Raw genomic sequence first — 22,995 nt, 5'->3', positions numbered from 1 at the left:
TATGGAGAAATACAGAATAGAACAGGAACAGGAACAGGACCTTTGGACCACCATCACCCACCCATTTACCAATCTACATTAATCCCTCATTCTTCCTTTAGAGTCACCTCATTCTTTTTGCACTCCTTCAGATTGCCTATCTACCCTTACAGCATTGAGCTGTATTTAAATTGCAATCAATATTACCATTATACTGTTTGCTCTGTGAGCCTCCCAAGGAATTTCACCGATGGTATAACTTAATTATAATAATATTCCAGTCGGAATTCCCATCAACTCCCCAAAATTCTAATATTCACTGATCTACCAAAGAGACCTGGACAGGACAGATAATTTACCCATTCGCCCATCTTTGGGATGTGGGAGGAAACTGGAGCGTCACCATCTGGAACATGCCCTCTCAACATTACTACCAGGGCGGAGGGGGTGAAGGGAATCCGAATCAGAATGATTATCAATGACATACTTCATGAAATTTCTTGTTTTGTGGCAGCGGTACAGTGCAAGACATTTAAAACAATACCTTAAGTTACAATGAATAAATGGTGCGAGAGAGGAGTGATGTAGTGTTCAAAGATTGTTCAGAAATCTGATGACAGAGAAGGCGCTGATCTTAAAACATTGATTGTGGGTCTTCAGGCTCCTGTACCTCCTCTCCAATGGTAGTAATGAGGAGAGGGCGTGTGCTGAGTGGTGAGGGTCCAACTTCTTGAGGCAGCGCTTGTTGAAGAGATCCTCAATGGTGGGGAGCTGAGGCTGGCTGTGCCTCCAGCCCTCTGCAGCCTCTTACGATCCAGTGCATTGGTATTGCGCCTCCATACCAGGCGGTGTTCCAGCCAGTCAGGATGCTCCCCACGGTACACCTGTAGACATTTGCTGGAGTCTTTGGTGACGTACTAATTCTCAAACTCGTAACTCGTGCGCCTTCATGATTGAATTAGCATGGGCCTAGGATAGATGCTCTAAGAAGCCTTCTTACCACTGACCTCCCCTCCCCCCCCCCCAATGAGGACTAGTACGTGTGTTCTCACAGTTTCCCCTTCCTGAAGTCCACAATAAATTCCTTGATCTTGCTGATGTTGTATACGAAGTTGTTGCGACAGCATTCAACCAGCCTATCTATCTCGCTCCTTTACGCCTCTTCTCTGCCATCTCAGAATCTACCAGCAACTGTGGTGTCATCAGTGAATTTACAGCTGGTGTCTGAGCAGTGGCTGGCTACACAGTGTAGAGTGCAGAAAGCGTCGAACAGTGGGCCAAGCCCTGAAGACCAAACTCAATCATTCAGATACTGCTTCTTCCCTTCTGCCGTCAGATTTGTGAACGATCCATGAACACAAACTTGCTATTCCTTTTTTATTTCCACTGCTTATCTTTGTAACACTGCATTTTTATGTCTTTGCACTGTACTGCTGCCACAAGACAACCAATTTCACATCATAGGTGCAAATGACAGTAAATCTGATTTTGATTCTGTTAGAAACAGGGAGAAGGTGCAAACTCCACTCAGAAAGGTCAAGATTGAACCCACTGCAGGTAACGTCTCTACCAGCAGTACCACTCTGCCTCTGATTAATAGCGGTGACCTCTGGTTAACGTGGCAAAGAAACTCCTTTCTGATTATTACCTTCCTTACTCTCTCAGCCGATGAAACGGTTCTCCTTGTTGTGACAAGTGACAAGGACACAGACTGCTCTCTTAACAGTGAATTTCAAGCTCATCATGAATGATTTAACACCAATACTGTACAAGCTGGCTGTGTTCTGGGTTGTGGGTGGTACTCAGTGAAATATAAACCCACACTTTGTTGATGTAACACACACGAAATGCTGGAGGGACTCAGCAGGCCAGCAGCATCTATGGAAAAGAGTAAAAAGTCGATGTTGTAGGCCGAGACCCTTCATCAGGACTGGAAGAGATGAGAAGTTGGAGTAAGAAATTGGGCGGGGTGGGGGGGAGGATGAAGTACAAGGTGGTAGGTGATAGGTGAAACCGGGAGAAGGGAAGGGGTGAAGTAAAGAGCTGGGAAGTCAATTGGTGAAAGAGATAAGGCTGGAGAAGGGGGAATCTGATAGGAGAGGACAGAAAGGGAAGGGGAGGAGCACCAGAGGGATGTGATGGGCAGGTAAGGAGATAAGGTGAGGGAGGGAAATGGGAATGGCATATGGTGAATGATGGGCAGGTAAGGAGATAAAGTGAGGGAGGGAAATGGGAATGGGATATGGTTAATGATGGGCAGGTAAGGAGATAAGGTGAGGGAGGGAAATGGGAATAGGATATGGTGAATGATGGGCAGGTAAGGAGATAAGGTGAGGGAGGGAAATGGGAATAGGATATGGTGAATGATGGGCAGGTAAGGAGATAAGGTGAGGGAGGGAAATGGGAACGGGATATGGTGAAAGAGAGAGTCTTATCTCCTTACCTCTCCTTGCTTCCATCTGGTGCTCTTTTCCATAGATGCTGCCTGGCCTGCTGAGTTCCTCCAGCACTTCTTGTGTGCATGGACTGGATTTCCAGCATCTTCAGATTTTCTCTTGTTTCTACCTTGTTGATGATAGCTGTTATGGGAATGACCATCGTGATGATTGCACAGTCCTTGTGGATCTAAAGTCCGGCCTTTGTTCTGAGGTAATCTTCATTGTGCTGAGTGGCTCTACACTGTGCTGCATAGGGTAGGCTCAACACAGATACAGCAGCTCAATATTGAGAAGCGACAGGACACCAGGTACAGTAGGAAAACACACCAGCACTATGTGTTAACTCATGAATAGGCATATTCCTCACTCTGCCATAACCATCAAGTCACGGTCAACTGTGCTTCAAGGAGTGAAGAAAAGCATGCTGGGTAAAGTCCAAATGTACCTTAAGACGATCATTTGCCAACCTAACAAACAGCAATACATCACTACATCTGTGCTAGACAGCAAAACCAACATGTAATAGAGAGAGCTAAGGAATCCCAGATCAAAATTCTGCTCAAATATCTCATTTAGTTGTGAATGGTGACGAACAATTAAATTGCCAACAGCAGAACGCTCTGTTCCAAACTCTATCACAGCAAGAAGATACCAGGTAGATGGGTAAAGTTTCAAAGATGTGCTTAATGCTTCCTGTGAAAGATGCAATGTTTCCTGGGAATATGTGATCCTGGATTACTCGAAGTAGAGAAGGAAGATTCAGGATGGTACTGAGATCTTCAAAGATTAGGACCACTTTAAGTAGCTTAGAGACAGTCGGAGCTCACTACCTCTCAGCTTCCCTCCAATTCAATCTAAGACACAAAAGTGGAAGTAAGTTACCTCTGATTCTGAGGAACTCACCGATGATGGAGTCCAGTAGGTAGGTAAGCATGAAAGACCAAAACATTCTCAACCAGTTGCACTAAATGGATATTTCACCTCAGTTCACCCCTGAACTCCCCACCATCATTGAAGCCAGTCTTCAGACAATTTGATTCACCTCCAAATGATCAGGAACAAACTGGCAAGAGCGTTGGTTACATCAAAGGTTATGAAGCTCGAGAATAAGACTATATTCCAGAACTAAACATATCAATAGCAAAGATGTTCCAAGCTAGTTACAAACACTGGCATTGTCCTGACAATGTGAACATTTGCCCAGGTATGTCCTGCTCTCGGTAAAGCAAGACAAATCAAAACCACCTAATTGCTGCACAGTCATCAACAATGCTATCAAACAGCATTTATTGCTGGGCTAGTTCCAGGGACTCCCCGTCCAACCCTACTGTAAAGTCCATTGAAGAAGAGAGAGGCACAGCTAGAATTGCTACCGCTTTGTAGCTCCAGCGACCCAGGCTTAGTCCTAATGTCTGATGCTGCCCGCACATTCACCACGTGGGTTTCCTCTGGGTGCTCTGGTTTCCTCCCATATTGCAAAGACTTGCAGCTGATAGTTTAATTGCCAATTGCCCCTTGTGTGCAGGTGAGACTCCCCTAGTCTGGGGACAGTTGATGGGAATGTGAAGGACGCGAGTGGAATTACTGGAAAAGGACTTACTGGTTGCCATAGGACTCAGTGAGTCAGAAGACCTCTTTTTGCACCGTATGACCCAGTGACTCTAAGATGGCTCACCACTAACTAGTCAAGGCAAATAGGGTGGCAGCATTTATCATTCTTGTCAGCAATCCTGCATCCTGAAAATAAAGAAAATATCCACGCTCTGTGGATTCCTGCCAATTCTAGCTGTTGGTTTTCTTTGCTGGCGATACTATAGTTGCTTTAGTGATGTTAGCAGATTCCTACTGGCAATGACTACTCAGCTAGACCCATGTTCTCTCTCACATCAGCGGTGACTATCCAAACACTGACCTGTTCATCTGCACTCCATCAGATGTCCTCAAAGTGAAAGCAGGACAAACGGTATGAAGCTTTTCATCAACAACATCATTCAATTTACACTTTAATCCCACCAGCCACAGGCCAGAACAGAAATGTGGCCAGTACATTTCACATGATATGACAAGGCTTGTAAACGCGATCCAATAGTTTTTTGCCCAAGTTTCTGTCCATTAAACAGACATGTTTTTTTCCCAAATGTAAAACTTGGAGGCGTCTGGTAACTCAGATCAGGTACAATATTATTCCAGTGTACCTGGGTCATGGGAAATGAATGCACTGGAACATCATGAAGCAATAATAAAACCAAAGGTTGGAAATCCTGTCTGGGTGATAACAATTAACAACTTTCTGCAATATGACCTACAATTAAAAAGTTTGTAAAAATAAAAATGAGTAGTTTTTGTTCTTTATTTGTCTACTTGCATTGCACTTTCTCTGTAATGGCAACACCATATTCTGCATTCTGTTTTCTACCTTAATGTAATTATGTATGGCATGCAAAATGAAAGCTTTCCACCGTATTTCAGAACATGTGTCAATAATAAATTGCTATCAATCAACCAATACAAAAAGTGCTTCCACAAGTCAGCGCGAATGCCTAAATAATGACAGGTAAAGATCACTAGACCTGTGGCTGTTAATAACATAGAACATTACAGCACCAAAACAGGCCTTTTGGCCCTTCATGGCTTTGCCGAACCATTTTACTGCCTACATGTGGGTGTTAATACAGAATCGTTCTGATTGCATCCTTCAGAATGGAGTTCACTGCTTCTGTTCACTCAGTGAAGAGGTCCTTGCCCCTTGGTGTTCATTCTGCAAAATTCCTTGTCCGTTGCTCATTCAGTACAAAAATATCCGCTATCTCGCTTCCTGAATATACACAAGTCTCAATAGATCGGCATCTATTTTATACAGTTCATACGTTCCCTTCCACTCACTGGTTCACTCTCAATTTCTTCAGTTGTCCATCGGAATCCGATGATGACATCCACTCTTTTATTGGTGAGATCTTTGATGACTGTACAGTCCTATCCTGGACCCACAAGTTCTATTGCAGTTGGGACATGCATATGTGGTAGTGATGGCAACCATGGCTGCATTTCTCCTGGCTCTCTTCTGCTGTCTTCTGGCTGTTCTTTCCATCTCCAGAATACGAACCCTGTCCCTACACAGCTGTCGCCAAGTGTTACGGTTAGCAGCAACATCCTCCAGGTCCTCAGGTCTGATCTTGCACTTCCTTAAAGCATTCTTCATCTGATCCTTATAGCGATTCTTCAGCCCTCCAGCTGAGTGTCGACCATGATGTAGCGCCGTATAACACTCTGCGGGGTAGCCGACATCCTTATCACGTGTCCCAGCCACTGCAGCTGACGCTGAGTGATCATGGCGTCAATACTTGTGCAGTTGGTCTTTACAAGTATTTCAGTGTGAGGCACCCGCTCACACCAGGTAATTCCCAGGATGTGCTGAAGGCAGCTTACGTGGAAGCGCTCCAAGGACTTGATGTGATGGCTGTAGGTTACCCAAGCTTCACTGCCATAAAACCACAAACCTAACTTACCGGAAACAACATCACACTTGGTAACATCTAAATGAAGTAAATTAAAGTGTTTTGAGGTAATGATATGAATAACATCAAATAATCTAGAAAACTGGCCAGTCATTACTCCTCTAAAAGTCCTGATCATGTCAGCTCATCAAAGTTCTCCTGCACTATGCTTTTTTGAGATGCCTGACTACCTTGGACCTGCTTAAAAAAAAATTCTTCATCCAACATTTCTCACCTGTGACCTCTGTCTTCAGCCTTCCTCTTCTTTTCCGAGGTTGCTGTTGAAGGGAGAGTTTCGTCGCCCTTCTGAGCATGTTGCTCGAAGATAGTCTGGGCTGTTAGACTAATGCCAGCGAGGGTAAGTGCCTCTGATTCGGTGAGCTGAGTTAAAGTCCCAGGTGCTCGGGCTGCGAAAACAAACACTTTACAACGGAGAGTTCATCACAGTCCCAAGATCATTCTTAAACCAAAGCTCCTCCCTCTAAAACATGCTCTATTAGTGCTTAGCCCTAGTTTCCAAAATTAACTCTTGACCAAACTCCAAGTTTATCTTTGGATGCTGCTCCCATGTTTCATGTTTCTGGATGGTAAACTGCACAGCCCACCAACGGATGGGGTACTGTGCAGTTTTCCCTGCTCTTCAACATTTCTTCCTCTTACAACCTGTCCTATCTCTAATTTATTAATGTCAAGAGCAACAAAGTGCTGCAGCCAGTAGAGCCACTGCCTCCAGCTCCAGCAACACAGACCACTGCTGTCTCCGTGGAGTTTGCACTTTCTCTTTCCGACTGCATAGGTTTCCTGTGGTGTCTGTCTCCCCCATGCCCCATAAAGGTTGGAGTCTGTAGGTGAACTTGCTGCTGTAACTTTCGCCTCGTGTGTAGATGAATGATAGAATCAGTGGAAAAATAAAATGGGTTCAGTATTAGTGTAAATGGGTGGTTGATGTTTAGCATAGATTTGATGGGCTGAAGGGTCTATTTGTGGGCCATCTATATGGCTATGGTATTCTACTGACTTTAGATCTTAGAACTGAATTACACAATAACATTTCTAGAATTTTGGTGTTGGCCAAGGGATACAAGTGTCGATCAACTAATGCGGATGCAGCTTTTGTGCAAAGAGCTCTCTGGGACCTCTCTTCCACTCTGCCCAATAAATAAGGTGATGGAAAAAACACATATAGGTTCCGCATGCCACACCGTGAGTGGGAATTCTACCATTTCTAAATGTATGGATTGTAGTAAAAGAGTTGAAAAGCAAAACTGTTTGGCCATAGCCCAGAATGAGAATACACAATGCTCCAGATCAATTATGAGGGAGCTGTTGCAGTGGAGCAAATGAACAGTGGACCGGGAGCCCCTGATGCCTGCCTACGACTAAACAGGCAATCAGACACTTGTGGCATTTGATGAACAAGAAGGCTCCAATGAAAAAATAATCCATCTAATGGAAACAAATTACATTGCACGTGAAACCTCTTGCAGTTAGTGTCTTGTTCTCAATCCCGTGTGCCTATCCCGAACTGCAGCAGATAGTACGGAGTCACATTAGCGACCATTTAGAATATAATGGGCTGTACTGTATGTTGGTGACTCCACTCTTTTCCCACTGCTCATCTGGAATCTTTCAACACTTACACTCATCTGTCCTATTTTTTTTAACTGAGGCAGGCAAAGCACAAATGAGGTTGGTTTTGGCAGAACCTTTTTTTTTACAGCAGTCGGTAAATTGGAGGAGTTTCCCAAAACCAATTAAAATTCACTGAATCTTAAAACAAGGGTAACAGCCATTTGACCCATTTTCTTACACCTGTTCGTATGAAGCTATTTTCCAATTAGTCTTTCTAAGTCACTTCTCAGGCAGGAGTTGATATATTTTATACTCAGCCTCTCAAAACACTTCATCAGTGCTACTGACACTAGTCATTGAGGCAGATCGCCACGACTTTCTGAGGCACCGGCACAATCGAAGCAGGTGGGTATCTCAGACAGCCGAAGCGAGAGGATAAAGGTCTCAGTGAACACTCCTGCCAATTGACTAGCACAGGTCCTCAGTACGTGGCCGGGTACCCCATCTGGAGCCAAATGCTTTTCATGTGTTCACCCTCCCGCACAGAGATCAGAGGGGATGCAATAGCTCTCAGGTAAGAGAGAAAAGCTTGAAGCAGTCAAAATGTTGAAGTGTTACATAGAATTGTAAGACATGGAAACAGGACTTTTCACTGAGTCTTTGTTGACAATCAGCCAGCTACTTACATTAATCCTCCATTATTCTTCCAACATTTGCATTCATTCCCCTCAAGCTCCACCACTCCCCTACACATTGTAGATAACGTGCAACTGGCATTAACTTAACAGCCCATGCCTCCTTGGAATGTGAGAGGGACCCAAAGCACCTCGGGGAATACTGGCAGTCACAGGGAGGGTGAGGTCAGGATCAAACCCTGGTCTCTGGTGCAGTGGGACAACTGCTGAACTTGCTGTGTCACTGTGTTGTTCTCATACAGCAAATATGGAGACTGTTTCTCCTGCCTATAAGGGTTTCAGGAAATTTATAATAATTGAGGGGCATTGAAGGGCATATTTTATGCAGCGAGTTTTACTTATTCTACACTTACAGCCAAACAAGGCAATGGCTACAAAGTTAACAACAATTTTCAGGGGGAAAATGGATGGACACAAAAAGGGTAATATATTTTAGAGCTGTAGGGGCAAAGGTGGGAAAGCATTCAGATTTGGACTGATCCTTTCAAAGTGGACTTTGGGATCTCTCCAAACCTGGTTTACTCTGAGTAATGGTGCAGAAGGATTCACAAGTTCTGCAGATCATGAACAACCACCAGAATAATGTCACTTAGTGATGAAGAACCCACTTGAACAGGACAGGACAAACTTGGCTTCCCCAACTCTAGATTTAGTCAGGACTAGACTTTCTGGATCTTGCAGCTGCACAGCATATCTGGATTATCCTTGTACTCTCACAGTTCTGGTTCCCCGCAGGAGATCGAAAGTTTTGTAGAAACTGATGAAGTGGGTCACCTCAAATGAGCAATGGCCTGTGATTTCCTATAAAGCTATAAACTCCTTTGCACAGATCTCCAAGAGGGAAGAACCTGGTGTTCTTTTGTTGCCTGATCTTGGACCTCTCAAGACATCTGATCTGGCTGTCTCCTCTTGTGGATCTGAGCCACATCTCAGAATGCACAAGATCTGATACCCAATCCAGGAAGGGCATGTTCACACTCACACCCAGCATCTACAGCATCTTCTACGCAAAGCATGTTCCCTTCCACCTCACAAAGATGTGCATTTTATGTGGGTTAACTGGTCACTGTGAATCATCTGTGGAGTGACGGTGAGAGGTGGAATGTTGAGAGAATAAAAGGGAGTTTTGTGAAGAACGGTCAGTGCAGACTGCAGGCTGAAGAACCATTTCTGTATCATGCAACTCTGTAACTATAAACAGCATCATCTGCCTCCATCCCCAACTGCATCGCTGGCCTACCACTCAACCTGTCAGTCACATTTCACCACTCCTCCATCCACCAATCACCTTGGGCTCCTGTCACAGTACGAAACTCGTTACCCTGCTGTCTGCCCTCTCCACTCCCAGTCCTGATGTACCCAAACCATCAGCAACTCCTAAAACCTCCTCCTGCATAGATCCATAGATGCTGTTCGAACAGCTGAATTCCAGCCTGTTGTAGCAGCTTTCAGAAGTTCAACTTGGGCATCTATTTACAGTACATCTATCTCGTCAGTGAACCCTGACAGAACAGGAAAAGTGATTTCCTTACCAGAACCCAACTTCTTCCCTGTGCCTGGGATAAATTCCACCCCTACTTGTGTTCTCCCAATGAGAACTACGTAGGAGACATGGAATCTTTGATATTTAGGACCATAAGGTACAAGAACAGATTTAGACCATTCAGCACAACAAGTCTGCTCCACCATCCAATCATGGCAGATTTTTCTTCCCTCAACCCTATTCCCCCGTCCTCTCCTTGTAACCCCTACCCCTCTCCTAATCAAGAACCAATCAATCTCTGCCTTAAATACACCCAATGACTTGGCTTCCACTGCACTCTGTGGTAAAGAATTCAACAGATTAATCACCCCCTGGCTGAATAAATTCCTCCCGATCTCAGTTCCAAAAGGATGCCCTTTGTCCTCAGATTCTAGATCTTCCTACTCATGGAAACATCCTCTCCACATCATTCTATCCAGGCTTTTCAGTGAGGTTCCTACTCATTGAGTACAGGCTCAGAGCACCCGTCTACCCAGAGAGCTATAGTCATGACCCTCCCACCAGAATCAAAGCCCGGGCTGTGTGTCTCAGGACTCCCCGCTCTGCCCCCCGTTGGCAGCAGCTGAGACTCCCCAGTGGGAGGCTCAGGTGAGGGGAGCAGAGCCGGAGTGGAGAAGGCCAAGGCCGCTCCTTACATCGGATGTTCTGCTGGATGATGGCGTCAAACCGCTCCTGTTCCTTGTCGATGGCGGCCGTTCGGAATGGCTTGCCCAAAAAGTTGAGGAGGAAGCGCCGGGCGTTGTAGACCTCTCGCTCTTCAGGCGAAAGGGCATGGTAAGGTGTCTCTGCTATTCTCTTATCCTGCATACAAGAAGGATGCACAGTTTCACCTAAAAGAACTTATGATAGCATCTTCACCAAGTGAGTTGGGAATGAGTTGCTGAAGGAAGTGGTTGAGGCAGGTATATTAAATAACTTTTAAAAGACACTCAGACAGGTCTATGGATAGGGAAGGTTTGAAGGGATACGTGACAAACGCGAGCAGATGGGACTAGCTTAGATGGGAATCTTAGTCAGCATCGACCAGCTGGGCCAAAGGACTCGTTTCTGTGATGTATGACCCAGGCTCTTCCCAATTTGCCCTCTATCAATTATTCACAGAAAGCCGCATTGTGGTTAGTAGAACTGCTGCTTCACGTCTCCATTTCCGGCCCCGGTGCTATCCATGTTTTCCGTGACCACCTGGGTTCCTGCTAATTGACCCCTGTAAAATGTCCCAGTGTGTAAATGACTGGTAGAGTCCGAGGGTCATTGATGGGAACATGAGAACAAAGTGGGGTTAGTGTAAAAATGGTCGATGCTGACTCAGTGGGCTGAGGAGCCTGTTTTCATGCTGCAAGACTCTAAAAAGCAGATGGGCATAAATGTTACTCTTGTGAAGTCATTAAAATTAGAGAAATATTCTATAGGGAAGGCATAGAGAAAATGTTTCTTTTGTGGGAGGCATTTAAATCTAGAGACCATAGAGCGAAGACTATTAATAATGCCAATAGTTAGAGGGTGGAGGGGGGAATGTGGTTAGGCACATGGCGAGAATGGAACTGAAGGACAATCTGATAAGAAAGAATTGAAATACGAGGGAATATGATCAGAGTTACGGCACAGAAACAGACCCTTTGGCACTTCACCTTTGTGCCAACACCAATCCTATTTGCCTCCATTAGTGCCATATCCTTCAATGCAGTGCCTATTTAAATATCCCTTAAACAAAGTAATTGTGTCTGAATCCGCCACTTCCCTGGCAGTGTTCCAGGTGTGTAAAATAAACACTGCTAAAAAAAACTCAAAGTTCCCTCCTCTCACCTGAAACCTTTGCTCTCTTTTCTTCTGATGCCCCATAGAGATTCTGACTTTCTACCCTAAGCCTGTTATAAGTTTACACATCTCCATCCAGTCAGCCCCTCCCACCCCCAAGCCCACTTCACTCCAAACCAGTCTGTCCAATCTCACCCTATATCTGAAGTCCTCCGATCCGGGCAACAGCCTGGTGAAATCACATTCTTCATCTAGTGTGGCAACCAGAACTGCACACAACACTCCAACTGGGGTTCAACCAACGTATTGCCAAGTTGCAACATAACACCTTAACCTTTGTTAGTAGGGCTGTTCGCCGACTCTGGGGGTTAGGGCACAAACGTTTCATCACCAGTCGAGTTGACATCATCAGTGTGCAATTGAGTGTTGCTCCTGCTGAGGGCAACTCCCGATTGCACGCTGATGATGTCATCCCAACTGGTGATGAAATGTTTGCGACCTAATCTTCAGGCTCAGTGAGCAATCCTGCAAACAAACAGCCACCCCCAGCTATCAATCACCCCTTTCATTTTATTCTAACTTTTATATTCTATGCCCCAATTTATAAAGGCAAACGTGCCACAGACCTTCTTCACTGACTGGTGTGGCCAATTTCAGGGAGCTGTCAAAATTCCTTAGCACCTTACCACTTTCTGTCTATGTCCCACCACCATTTGACTTCCCATCACCTTGTAATTGCCAGGATTATATTCCATCTGCCAACCTCGGTCTGTGCAGAACAGCCACTATTCGAGAACATAGCAATGCCAGATTCCCTAGGAGTAGTAAATGAAGCCATTATAGTACGTAAACCAATGTCTCCGGAAATATTCGGCACAGTTTCTCAGTGTCTCATTTTTCATTGTGACATGGAAGGCTATTCAGCACATCGAGTCTATACTGACCCACCAATTCCATTCTCCAACTTATTTCTCTGCAACCCACTCGCTTAGTTACGTGAATTATTTGCCACTAATTCCAGTGCCACTCGACTCCACCAGGGGCAATTGATAGCAGCCATTGCATCACATAGGACGCCTATGTAATTGCCTGTGTAGGAGCAAACTGGAGCATCCAGGAGAAGCCCATGCCATCAGAGGGAGAACATGCAAACTCCATGTAGGGAATACCAGAGGTCAGGACTGAACTTGAGCCAACGAAATGGCAGGGCAGCTACCACTGTGCAGTGTCCTGTCAATTTAAAATAGACCTGAAAATGTAGCCTCACAGTACACGCAAGTCCTTTGTTATTAGGCTGACTAATGTATAAACAAGATGCTGCAAACTAGGAACAAAAAAATTTAATGGAGAAGCCTGGAATTATCTGACATCTGGGAAGAGACTAATTAAGTGTACGGATCAATTTACAGAAGTACAAATCAACAGACTTGCTAACAGCACCATCATTAACAAAACCTGTAATGTAGGAACCTGTAGCCAGTTTACACACAGCAAGCTAAAACAGCCCGGTCTGACTTGACAGATTATCTGTTTATTAAGGATGTTGTTTGAGGTATGTTGTCCAAGGTTTTGGAGATAGCTACTTTAGGTGGAGGTCCTAGGGTGTAATGCTCCATCCACGCAATATTGTCGGCTCTACATTTTGTGCATATAACTCTGTGGGATTTGAACTAGAAGCAGCCCATCAAGCCTGTTCCCCGTTCTCCTGCCTTCTCCCCGTAACCTTTGATACCCTGATTCACCAACAACCTATCAAGCCCTGCATTAAATATACTCAATGACTTGGCCAGGATGCTGTCTGTGGCAAAGAATTCCACAGATTCAATACCTACAGGAAAGGAAATGTTTCCTTATCTCAGTTTAAATGCACATCCCTCAACTCTGAGGCTGTGACATCTGTGACACCCCGACTCTACGAAACATTCTCTCCACACCCATTCTATCAAGACCTTTACATATACGATAGGTTTCAATGAGATCCTCCCTCATTCTTCTAGACTCTAGTGAGTACAGGCCCAGAGCCATCAACGCTCCTCATATGTTAACCATTTAATTCCTGAGATTATTCCTATGGACCTCCCCTGGACTCTCTCCAATGCTAGCACATCCTTCCTTAGATAAGGGCCCAAGACTGCTCACAGTACTAGTGCAGTCTGACCAATCCTTATAAACCTCAGCATTATATCATCTTGAAATGAATGCTAACAATGCATTTGCCTTCCTTGCCACCAACTCAACATGAAAATCAACCTTTAGGGAATCCTGCACGATGACTCCCAACTCCCTCTAAATCTCCCATTTTTGAATTTTTTCCCTATTTACAAAATAGCCCATGCTGTTATTCCTTCTGCCAAAATACCTAACCATGCACTTCCATAAGACCATGAAAATATAAGAGCAGAAATAGTCCATTGTCCCATCTTCTGCTCTGCCATTTTTACAAAGGCTGATAGATCTTCCCTCCGAACCTCATTCCCCTGCCTTCTCCCAGTAAGCCTTCGCATCTTGACTAATCAGGAACCTATCAGCCTCTGCCTTAAAAATACCCAATGAACTGTTCTCCACAGCCGCCTCTGGCAACAAATTCCACGTATACAGCACTCTCTGGCTAAATAAATTCCTCCTCATCTCCTTTTTAAATGCAAGTCCCACTATGCTGATGCTGTGCCTTCTGGTCCTAGATTCCCCACTAAAGGAAACATCCTCTCCATATTCACTCTGTCTGGGCTTTTCAACATTCGATAGGTTTCAATGAAATTTCACCCCTCCCTCCACTATCAATCTTCTAAACTGAAGTGAGTACAGGCCCAGAGCCATCAAATGCTCCTCATAGATTAACCCTTCCATTCCTGGAATCATTCCCGTAAACCTCCTCTGAACCCTCTGCAATGTCAGCACATCCTTTCTTAGATAAGGGGCCCAAAACTGCTGACAATACTCCAGGTGAGGCCTTTCCAGAGCCTTATAAAGCCTCAGCACTACATCTTTGTTTTTACAGTCTCGTCCTCTCGAAACGAACGCTAACATTGCATTTGCCTTCTTCACCACTGACTGAATCTGCAAATTAACCTTCAGGGAATCATGCACAAGGACTCTCAAGTCCTTTTGCAACTCAGAGTTTTGAATTTTCTGCCCATTTAGGAAAAAAGTCTACGCTTTTGTTCCTTCTATCAAAGCACATGAGAATACACTCTGCATTCCATCTGCCACTTCTTCGCCTGTCCTCCTCATCTGTCTCTGCCCTTCTGCAGATTCCCTGGTTCCACAACAGTATCTGACTCTCAGCCTCTCCATTAACTTTGGTCTATTTTATCTCGTGCCTCTAAGCACACTGAGGGCAAATCCTTAACAATTGACTCCAACATCTTCCACGGGCTCTTATTTTGTCAAGAAACCTCATGTGTGGCACCTTGTTAAAGGCCTTCTGAAAATCCAAATAAGCAACATCACCGACTATCCTTCGTCTATCTGGCCAGTTACTTCCTCAAGGAATTTCAACAGATTTGTTAGGCAAGATTTCCCCTTTAGAAAACCACACTGACTTTGGCCTATTTTATCATGTGCTTTCAAGTACCCCAAAACCTTGTGCTTAATATTAGATCATTCCAAAACTGAGGCCAGGCTAATTGGCCTGTAATTTCCTTCCTCCTGTTTCCCTCCCTTCTTAAAGAGTGGAATGACATTTGTAATTTTCCAGTCCTCCAGAACCATTCCAGAATCTAGTGATTCTTGAAAGATCATTATTCATGCCTCCACAATTTCTTCATCTAGCTCTTTCAGAATCCTGGGGTGTAGTCCATCTGGTCCAAGTGAATTATCTACCTTTGGACTTCTTAGCTTCACAAGCACCTTCTCCTTAGTAATAGCAGTGGTACTCACTTCTGCCCCCCTGATTCCGGTATTCTGCACAGATTTCTGAACCTGTTAAGTTTACACACCGCAAAGAGCTGGGTGAAGGAGCATCTTTAACCAGGGGTTGGTGACATAGGTACCTGGTAATACTTGTAGTGGGCATAATCCACAGCAGTTCCCACAGCTTTGTTGCCCTTATGTTGAATTGTGATGGGCATCAAGATATTAGCCTTGGCTGCGATTAGCTTGGTGACCTAGGGAGAAGAGGAATAAAGTCAGGTAGATGCAGGACGCACCAATCTCTGTCTCCTCCCACAGGCAGCACCACAATAAACCTGCAAGCTAGTTGCCTACAGGAAGCCCAGCTGTAACCTCATCCAGCCATTAGGCTCCGCAGATATCCAGGGTACCACCGCACTCAGAGTTAACATACTCTACTGAGATCAGCAAATTGGCTCGGGGCGCTGCACAGAGTTTCACCCTTGTTCTGGAGGAGGTCACTCTACTGAAAATATTCAAGAAGAGCAAGACAGGATAGAGCAGGGGTTCCCAGATCTGTCCAAGGGCTCCTTGGACCATCAGACTGGAAACCCCCGGGGTAGAGTCACAGCACAGAAATAGGCCCTTCAGCCATCTGGTGTAAGATGCCCATCCAAGATAGTCTCATTTCCCAAAACTGGGCCCAAATCTTTTCAACCTCTGTAATCCAGCATCTTTTAAACGTTGTTACAGTATCTGTTTCAACCGCTTCCATACACTTCCAGCTCATTCCATACACACATCACCCTCGGGGGAAAAAACTGCCCCGTACCAGAGAACATGCTTTTTGAGGTTAAAAGGGTGCAGGTGAAAAAGCAAGGTGAGGGGCAAATTCTTTTGCTTTTAAATGCAGGGAGTGATTGGTGCCTGGAATGGGTTTTCCAGGGGTATTAGTTTGGTGGAGTTTTAGATAGACACATGAAGATGATGGAAGTGGAGTGATATGGATGAAACACAAGTGGAGCGCATTTAGTATAAACTGGCATCAAATTCTACACCTCATGGGCTGAATGGCCTATCAAGTATCATACCGTTAAATGTTCTATATTGTACGATCAACCACTTATTAAGTCTTTCCGCGCTGTCCTAAAACCTTGGCCCCACTGGTTTCTCAATCCCTCAACCTCAGGAAACGCATTCACCCTCTTCTTGCCCCTCCTGATTTTAAAGAACTCTGTACGGTTAACTCAGCCTCCTGTGCTCTAAGGGAAAAAAACGTCCTAGCCTGTCTAATCTCGCTACAACTCAATCCCTTGGATCCTGGCAACACACTTGTAAATCTTTTCTGCACTCTCTCCATCTTAGTAACATCTTTTCTACAGCAGGGAGAGCAGAACTCCAAGTGTGGCCTCACCAGTGACTTGTACAACCTCAACATTACACTGTAGAACCATATCACTGTCACATGGAGCACCATTCTAGCTGGAGGTCCCTGACTAGGGAACTGTTCTGGGACCCCCATTCTTTGTGAGTTTTATAAATGACTTGGTTGAGGAAATGGAAGGCTGGGTTAGTAAATCTGCAAATCTCTCAAAGGCTGGTGGTGTTCTGGATAGTGAGGAAGGCTCCCTCCCATAGGTTGTAATGGGATATAGACAGGACGCAGAGCTGGAACAGATGAAGCACAATCTGAAATATGTGAAATGATACACTTCAGAAGACGGAAGTGGAAGGCAGAGTTCAAGATTAATGGCAGGATTCTTCCCGGTGAGGTTGAAAATGAGAATCCTGTGGTCCAGGTCTGTAGCTCCCTTAAAGTTACCATGCAAGTGGATAGGTTGGTTAAGGAAGGCATGTGGCATACTGGTCATTAGTCAGGGATTGAATTCAGGAGCAGCGAGGTAATGTTGCAGCTACATAAAACCCTGGCTAGACCACTCAGAGTACTGTGTTCTGTTCTGGTCGTCTCATTAGTGAAAGGATGGGGAAGTTTAAGAGAGGGGTTCAGAGCAGATTTACCAGGATGCTGCCTGGATTGGAGAACATGACATATGAGGAAAGATTGAGTGAGCTAGGATTTTTCTCCCTGGAGGGAGGGAGGATGAGGGGCGAGTAGATACAGATGTATACAGTTACAAGAGGCATAGATACAGTGGACAGCCAGCGTCTTCTTTCCACGGTAGCAATGGTCACTCCAGAAGACATTGCTTCATTGGTTTAAGGTGAGTGAGGAGATGTCAGAGGTATGTGTTTTGATTTTACACACACAGAGTAATAGGGTGGTGGTACTGGACAATACAATAAGGACACTGAAAAGACTCTTAGATAGGCATATGGATGTAAAAAAATATGGAGACATGTGGGCCTTTTAAGGGGGATGAGTTAGATTGATTGTGAACAAGCTTTATAAAGGGAGGTACATCGTGGGCTGAACTGTTTTATATTGACCATCTCTCAGTACCTCACTACAGAACCATATATAATGTTACCTATTATCTCAGTGTAAAAACTCCAAAGCCTTCCAGCTGGAAAATGGGAATCACTTAGGTGGCTAGTTGATGGGCAGTATTGATATGCAAAGGCCTGGCTGCATAATTATCAGTGCTATTCTCATGAATCTAATGAAGCTATATCAGCATGTTAAGCCACTTATGCTTGATTTATTATTGCAGAATTACACACTGCAAGATCATACATTAGAGAAACTAGACCACAGTGTGACATTACAAAATATTACACAGTTATATTGCAGGTCTCCACCTGATCATAACTTTCTTTGTGTGTTAGATGACAGCACAGTCGTAGTGAAGGCGGCTTTTAAATGGTAATATGTGAGAACACATTCTAACACCAGAGCCTTAGCAGCTACTGGCAGATTACAAAGAAATCTCTCTTTTGTTGAGAAGGTGCTGAAGTTAAAGTAAAGGCAGAAGACTACTGAAGACCCTCACACTCTGTCGAGGGGCATGTTAGTTTTACTGCATTCTCACCCGCCCAAGCAGAATAGCTGATTCTCCCGCCACTTACCAATGCCACTCTACCCTGCAGGCTTCTCTTGTCCTCGTATTCGGTGCTCAGTGCCACACTCAGCGCGTTTCCCAAGCCATGCGTGAGCGGCAGGTTTGGGTCAGCACCATGGGCCAGCAGCTCATCTACTGCCTGTACACAGAGACAGAGCTCGAGGTTATTTAATGCCTGCTGTTTAACGGGGCACAGAACTCTTCAGCAACTCCGGGGTAAGAGCTGTCTTCTGAGATGTGATGTAGAGGATGTCTGATTATGCCTGAGAAAAACTTGAGAGAATGAATGAGCCCAAATGATTAGTATTCCGTGAGAATTTATGTTTCTCTTTGCTGTTTGTAAAAGCTTGTCCTGAGCAATCCAGGTGGTTCCACTTCAATGACTTAGTGACTGGGAGCTGTGAAAGCACCAGCTTGGGCTCAGGACCTCATGGTTGTCTGAATGAAAACAAAGCCTGCTGTCTCCCGTCCCTTCCACTCCAGCTCACAGCTTTCTTTTGTTCCCTCCTTCCAGGCCCTACACCTGAAACTTTTCCAGGTCTGTTGAGAGATTGTTTATCTGAAACATTAATTCTGCTTCACTCCTCACAGGTGGTACCTGGTTAACTATCGGGACAATGAAGAATCACACAGCGCAGGAAGAGGTCACTGCCCAATACTCCCTTTCCCACTCTTTAAAATACTTACCTAATGTTCCAATTCCCTGTTCTTCTGCCCACAGCACTGAAATGCCTTTCCTGTTCAATATTCTTGCCAGTACCTCCTGAACATCACTGTTTCCATATACAACAAGCTCCTGTCTTTTAAATTCACTATCTTCTTCCCAACCCAACACTTTACCAGCTGCAGTACTGACTATCCGCCACCAGAGGGGGATAACACACTGTGTACAGATACACAGTACACTGGCGTCATCTGCTGGCAAGCTGCTGTTCTGCAGGACCAGGTCCACTGGAAGGATAAGCGGATGGATCACAGCAGGGCACGCTCCTAAGTCAATATCCCCAGCTTTGCTACTGTTTCTGCTGGGCAGGCCAAATCTTTCTGATTCCCAACTGCAGACTTTCAAAATGGACAACTCTATCCTGACGGGGAAGAGATTCCAGGTTGGCAGGGATTAATAATTAAAGGTGTTTTCCTTTTTAAAAAAAAGCAGTATTTCCACTGGTTCCTGCGTTCCTCTGGCCCATAACTAATCCTTGTGGAAAAAGAGCATTTTATATGGCATTGATTCCATTGATCACAGACAAAAAAATCCATGTGTAAGTGTGTAAGAGTATACCAGCTCCCTGTGTTACAAACTATCCACGCTACAGCTTGGAAGTCCAGTGAAGGCTCCAGTCCCTTACCCATGTGCTAGCTTGCTTTCCCAGAGGCTCTTTGTGAGAGGTGGATATTTTATACTTGTAGACCTTGTAGATGGGGAAAGGTTGCCCACCAGCACTTTAACAAGACAGTAGATCAAGAATAAATAATTACAAACCATTCAATGGAAATACTAACCAGGTCATTTCCACTGGCGATGGCTAAGGACAGGGGTGAATGACCTCTCCACAATAAATTGGGATTTGCCTTGTGCTTCAGAAGTTGATGAACAATCTGGTGAGCATGCTGAGGAAGTAACATGATCATTGTCAATAAACCATGAGACAAAGGAGCAGAATTAGGCCATTTGGCCCATCGAGTCTGCTTCAATCATGGCTGATCCCTTTTTCCCATCTTCAGCCCCACTCCCCAGCCTTCTCCCTATAACCTTTGATGCCCTGTCCAATCAATAACCCATCACGCTCTGCCTTAAAAACACCCACTTTTGGCTCATAGGATTGAAAATATTTTGCCATCTATTATTTCTGATGACCAGATTGGATTTATCAAAAATCGATACTCCCACTTTAATATTCATTGTTTATTGAATGTTATTTATTCTCCTTCTAAAGAGATATCGGAATGTGTGATATCCTTAGATGTTGAGAAAGCCTTTGATCGGGTTGAATGGAATTATTTATTTAAAACTTTTGAAAAATTTAACTTTGGGCCCGATTTTATTCAATGGATTTAATTACTTTATCTAACTCCCTCCGCTCAGGTTGTTACTATCTGCCAGAATTCTAAACCTTTTAAACTTCAATGTGGAACTAGATAAGGTTGTCCTTTGAGTCCTTTGCTTTTTGATTTGGTCTTATTGTTTTCTGGGAATCTAATGATATCACTGGTATTTTAAGGAGGAGTATTACTCACAAGGTTTCACTTTATGCTGATGACCTTTTGCTCCACATTTCTAATGTGGAGTCTTCTTTACCTTCCGTACTTTCCTTACTCTCCTGCTTTAGTCAGTTTTCAGGATATGAACTTAAACTTTCATAAGAGTGAACTTTTTCCTTTGAATAACTTGGTATTAGTTGATACTAACTTTCCTTTTAAAATTGTAAGAATTCAATTTATTTATTTGGGCGTAACAATTACTAGGAATGACAAATTCCTTTAAAAAAAATTTTTTTTTACATTTCTGAATTATGTTAAGAAGGCACTATCAAATTGGTCACCCCTCTCTTTATCGTTGATTGGCCGAATTAATTCTATTAAAATGAATATTTTACCTAAATTTTTATATTTATTTCAGGCTGTACCTGTTTTTATTTTTTGATTCTTCTTGTATATGGAGAAATAAAATTTCTCGATTAAATAAAGTTCATCTTCAAAAAGCTAAAAAGAATGGAGGTTTAGCCTTACCCAGTTTTAGGTTTTATTACTGGGCAGTCAATATACGGAATCTTACGTTTTGGTTACATTACATTAATTGAGAGGACTGTCCGGTCTGGGTTTCTTTAGAAGCTAATTCTGTTAAATAAATTTTCTATCATTTCTCTTCTTGGATCCTCAATTCCTTTATCTGTAAGTAATTTAACTAATAATTTTGTAGTTAAACATACATTGAGGATTTGGGTACAATTTAGAAAATATTTTGGTTTCTTGAGTTTTTCGCTTTCAAGTCCCATTTTTTCTAACTTTTTTTTAAACCTTCCTTGACTGTTGTAGTTTTTAAAGAGTGAATAGATTGGGTATTAAATGCTTTCAGGATTTGTTTGTTGGAGATAGTCTATCTTCATTTGAACAACTGTCAGCTAAGTTTAGCCTACCCAAAACCCACTTTTTTCGATAGTTACAAAGAGACTTTTTGTGTTCTCAAGTACATACATTTCCTAAAAGTCCAGATAAGAATTTACTTGATACAATTTTTAATTTGAAACCCTTCCATAATGGATCTATATCTGATATTTATGGTATGTTGTTGGGAATGAGAAATATTCCTTCAGACAAAATTAAAAATCTCTGGGAACAAGATTTACAGATTCCAATTTCTGAGGATACTTGGCATGAAATTTTAAAATTGGTTAATAGCTCATTTGCTATGTGCCCACCATTCCCTTCTACAATTTAAAGTGGTTCATAGGGCCCTCGTGACTAAAGATAAGCTGTCTCGTTTTTATTCGGATATATCTCCCTATTGTGATAGATGTAATAATGGAGAAGCTTCATTAATCCATATGTTTTGGACTTGTCCGGGTCTTGAAAAATATTGGAGGGAAGAATTCCAAACTTTCCCGGTGCTTTTTAAAGTAAATTTTAAACCTATTCCTTTGACTGCCTTATTTGGTTTTGTTGGAGGAAATTATATTATTGTGGAGATACACGATTTGCATATTTTGGCTCTTATTTCTCTTATAGCCAGGAGGGCATAAGTGGAAGGATGCCACTCCGCCTACTCACACTCATTGGTTACATGATGTTATGTCATGCTTTCATTTAGAGAAGTTTCGCTGCTCAATTTCTGAACCTAGACAAGATCTCTGTTTTAAATAGACACAAGGTTGTGCCCTCCTATCCACTATAGGAAATACCCTTCCCACGTCTACTCTGTCCAGGCCTTTCAACATTCAAAAGGTTTTAATGAGATCCCCGCTCATCCTTCTGAATTCCAGTGAGTACAGACCCAGAGCCATCAAACATTACTCGTATGATAACCCTTTCATTCCTGGAATCATTCTTGTAAACCTCCTCTGAACCCTCTCCAATGCCAGCACATCATTTCTTCGATAAGAAGCCCAAAACTGTTCACAATACTCAAAGTGAGGCCTCACCAGTGCCTTATATAGCCTCAGTATGACATCCATGTTCTTGTATTCTAGACCTCTTGAATTGAATGCTAACATTACATTTGCCTTCCTCACCACACACTCTTACCTGCAAATTAACCTTTAGGGTGTTCTACACAAGGACTCCCAAGTCCCTTTGCATCTCAGCTTTTTGGATTTTCTCCCCATTTATAAAATAGTCTGCACGTTTGTTTCTACTACCGAAGTGCGTGACCGTGCATTTCCCAACACTGAATTTCATTTGTCACTCTCTTGCCCATTCTCCTAATCTGTCTATGTCCTTCTGCAGCCTTCCTGTTTCCTCAACACTACCAGCCCCTCCACCAATCTTTATATCATCTGCAAACTTGGCAACAAATCCATCTATTCCATCATCTAAATCATTGATATACAGCATAAAGAGAAGTGGTCACAACACCGACCCCTGAAGAACACCACTAGTCACTGGCAGCCAAGCAGAAAAGGATCCTTTTGTTCCCATTCACTGCCCCCCACCAATCAGCCAATGCTCTAA

The 22,995-nt window shown here is 43.6% G+C and overlaps 1 protein-coding gene across 1 annotated transcript in view; it reads right to left on the bottom strand.

The window, feature by feature from the left end:
• Positions 1 to 22,995, bottom strand: part of ankmy1 (ankyrin repeat and MYND domain containing 1) — a 100,360-nt gene that overhangs the window by 17,358 nt on the left and 60,007 nt on the right. Inside the window, exons 10-14 of the mRNA XM_073039000.1 lie at positions 19,831 to 19,938; positions 18,335 to 18,466; positions 15,469 to 15,582; positions 10,357 to 10,522; positions 6,147 to 6,318 (exon numbers count right to left, since the gene is read on the bottom strand). Coding sequence (XP_072895101.1) covers positions 6,147 to 6,318; positions 10,357 to 10,522; positions 15,469 to 15,582; positions 18,335 to 18,466; positions 19,831 to 19,938 — 692 coding nt within the window. The remainder of the gene's footprint in view (positions 1 to 6,146; positions 6,319 to 10,356; positions 10,523 to 15,468; positions 15,583 to 18,334; positions 18,467 to 19,830; positions 19,939 to 22,995) is intronic.

The sequence above is a fragment of the Hemitrygon akajei genome, chromosome 3 (assembly GCF_048418815.1).
Source record: "Hemitrygon akajei chromosome 3, sHemAka1.3, whole genome shotgun sequence".
Classification (NCBI taxonomy): Eukaryota; Metazoa; Chordata; class Chondrichthyes; order Myliobatiformes; family Dasyatidae; genus Hemitrygon; species Hemitrygon akajei.
Note: the sequence above shows the minus strand (reverse complement) of the source record. Positions and strands in the feature narration are given on the sequence as shown.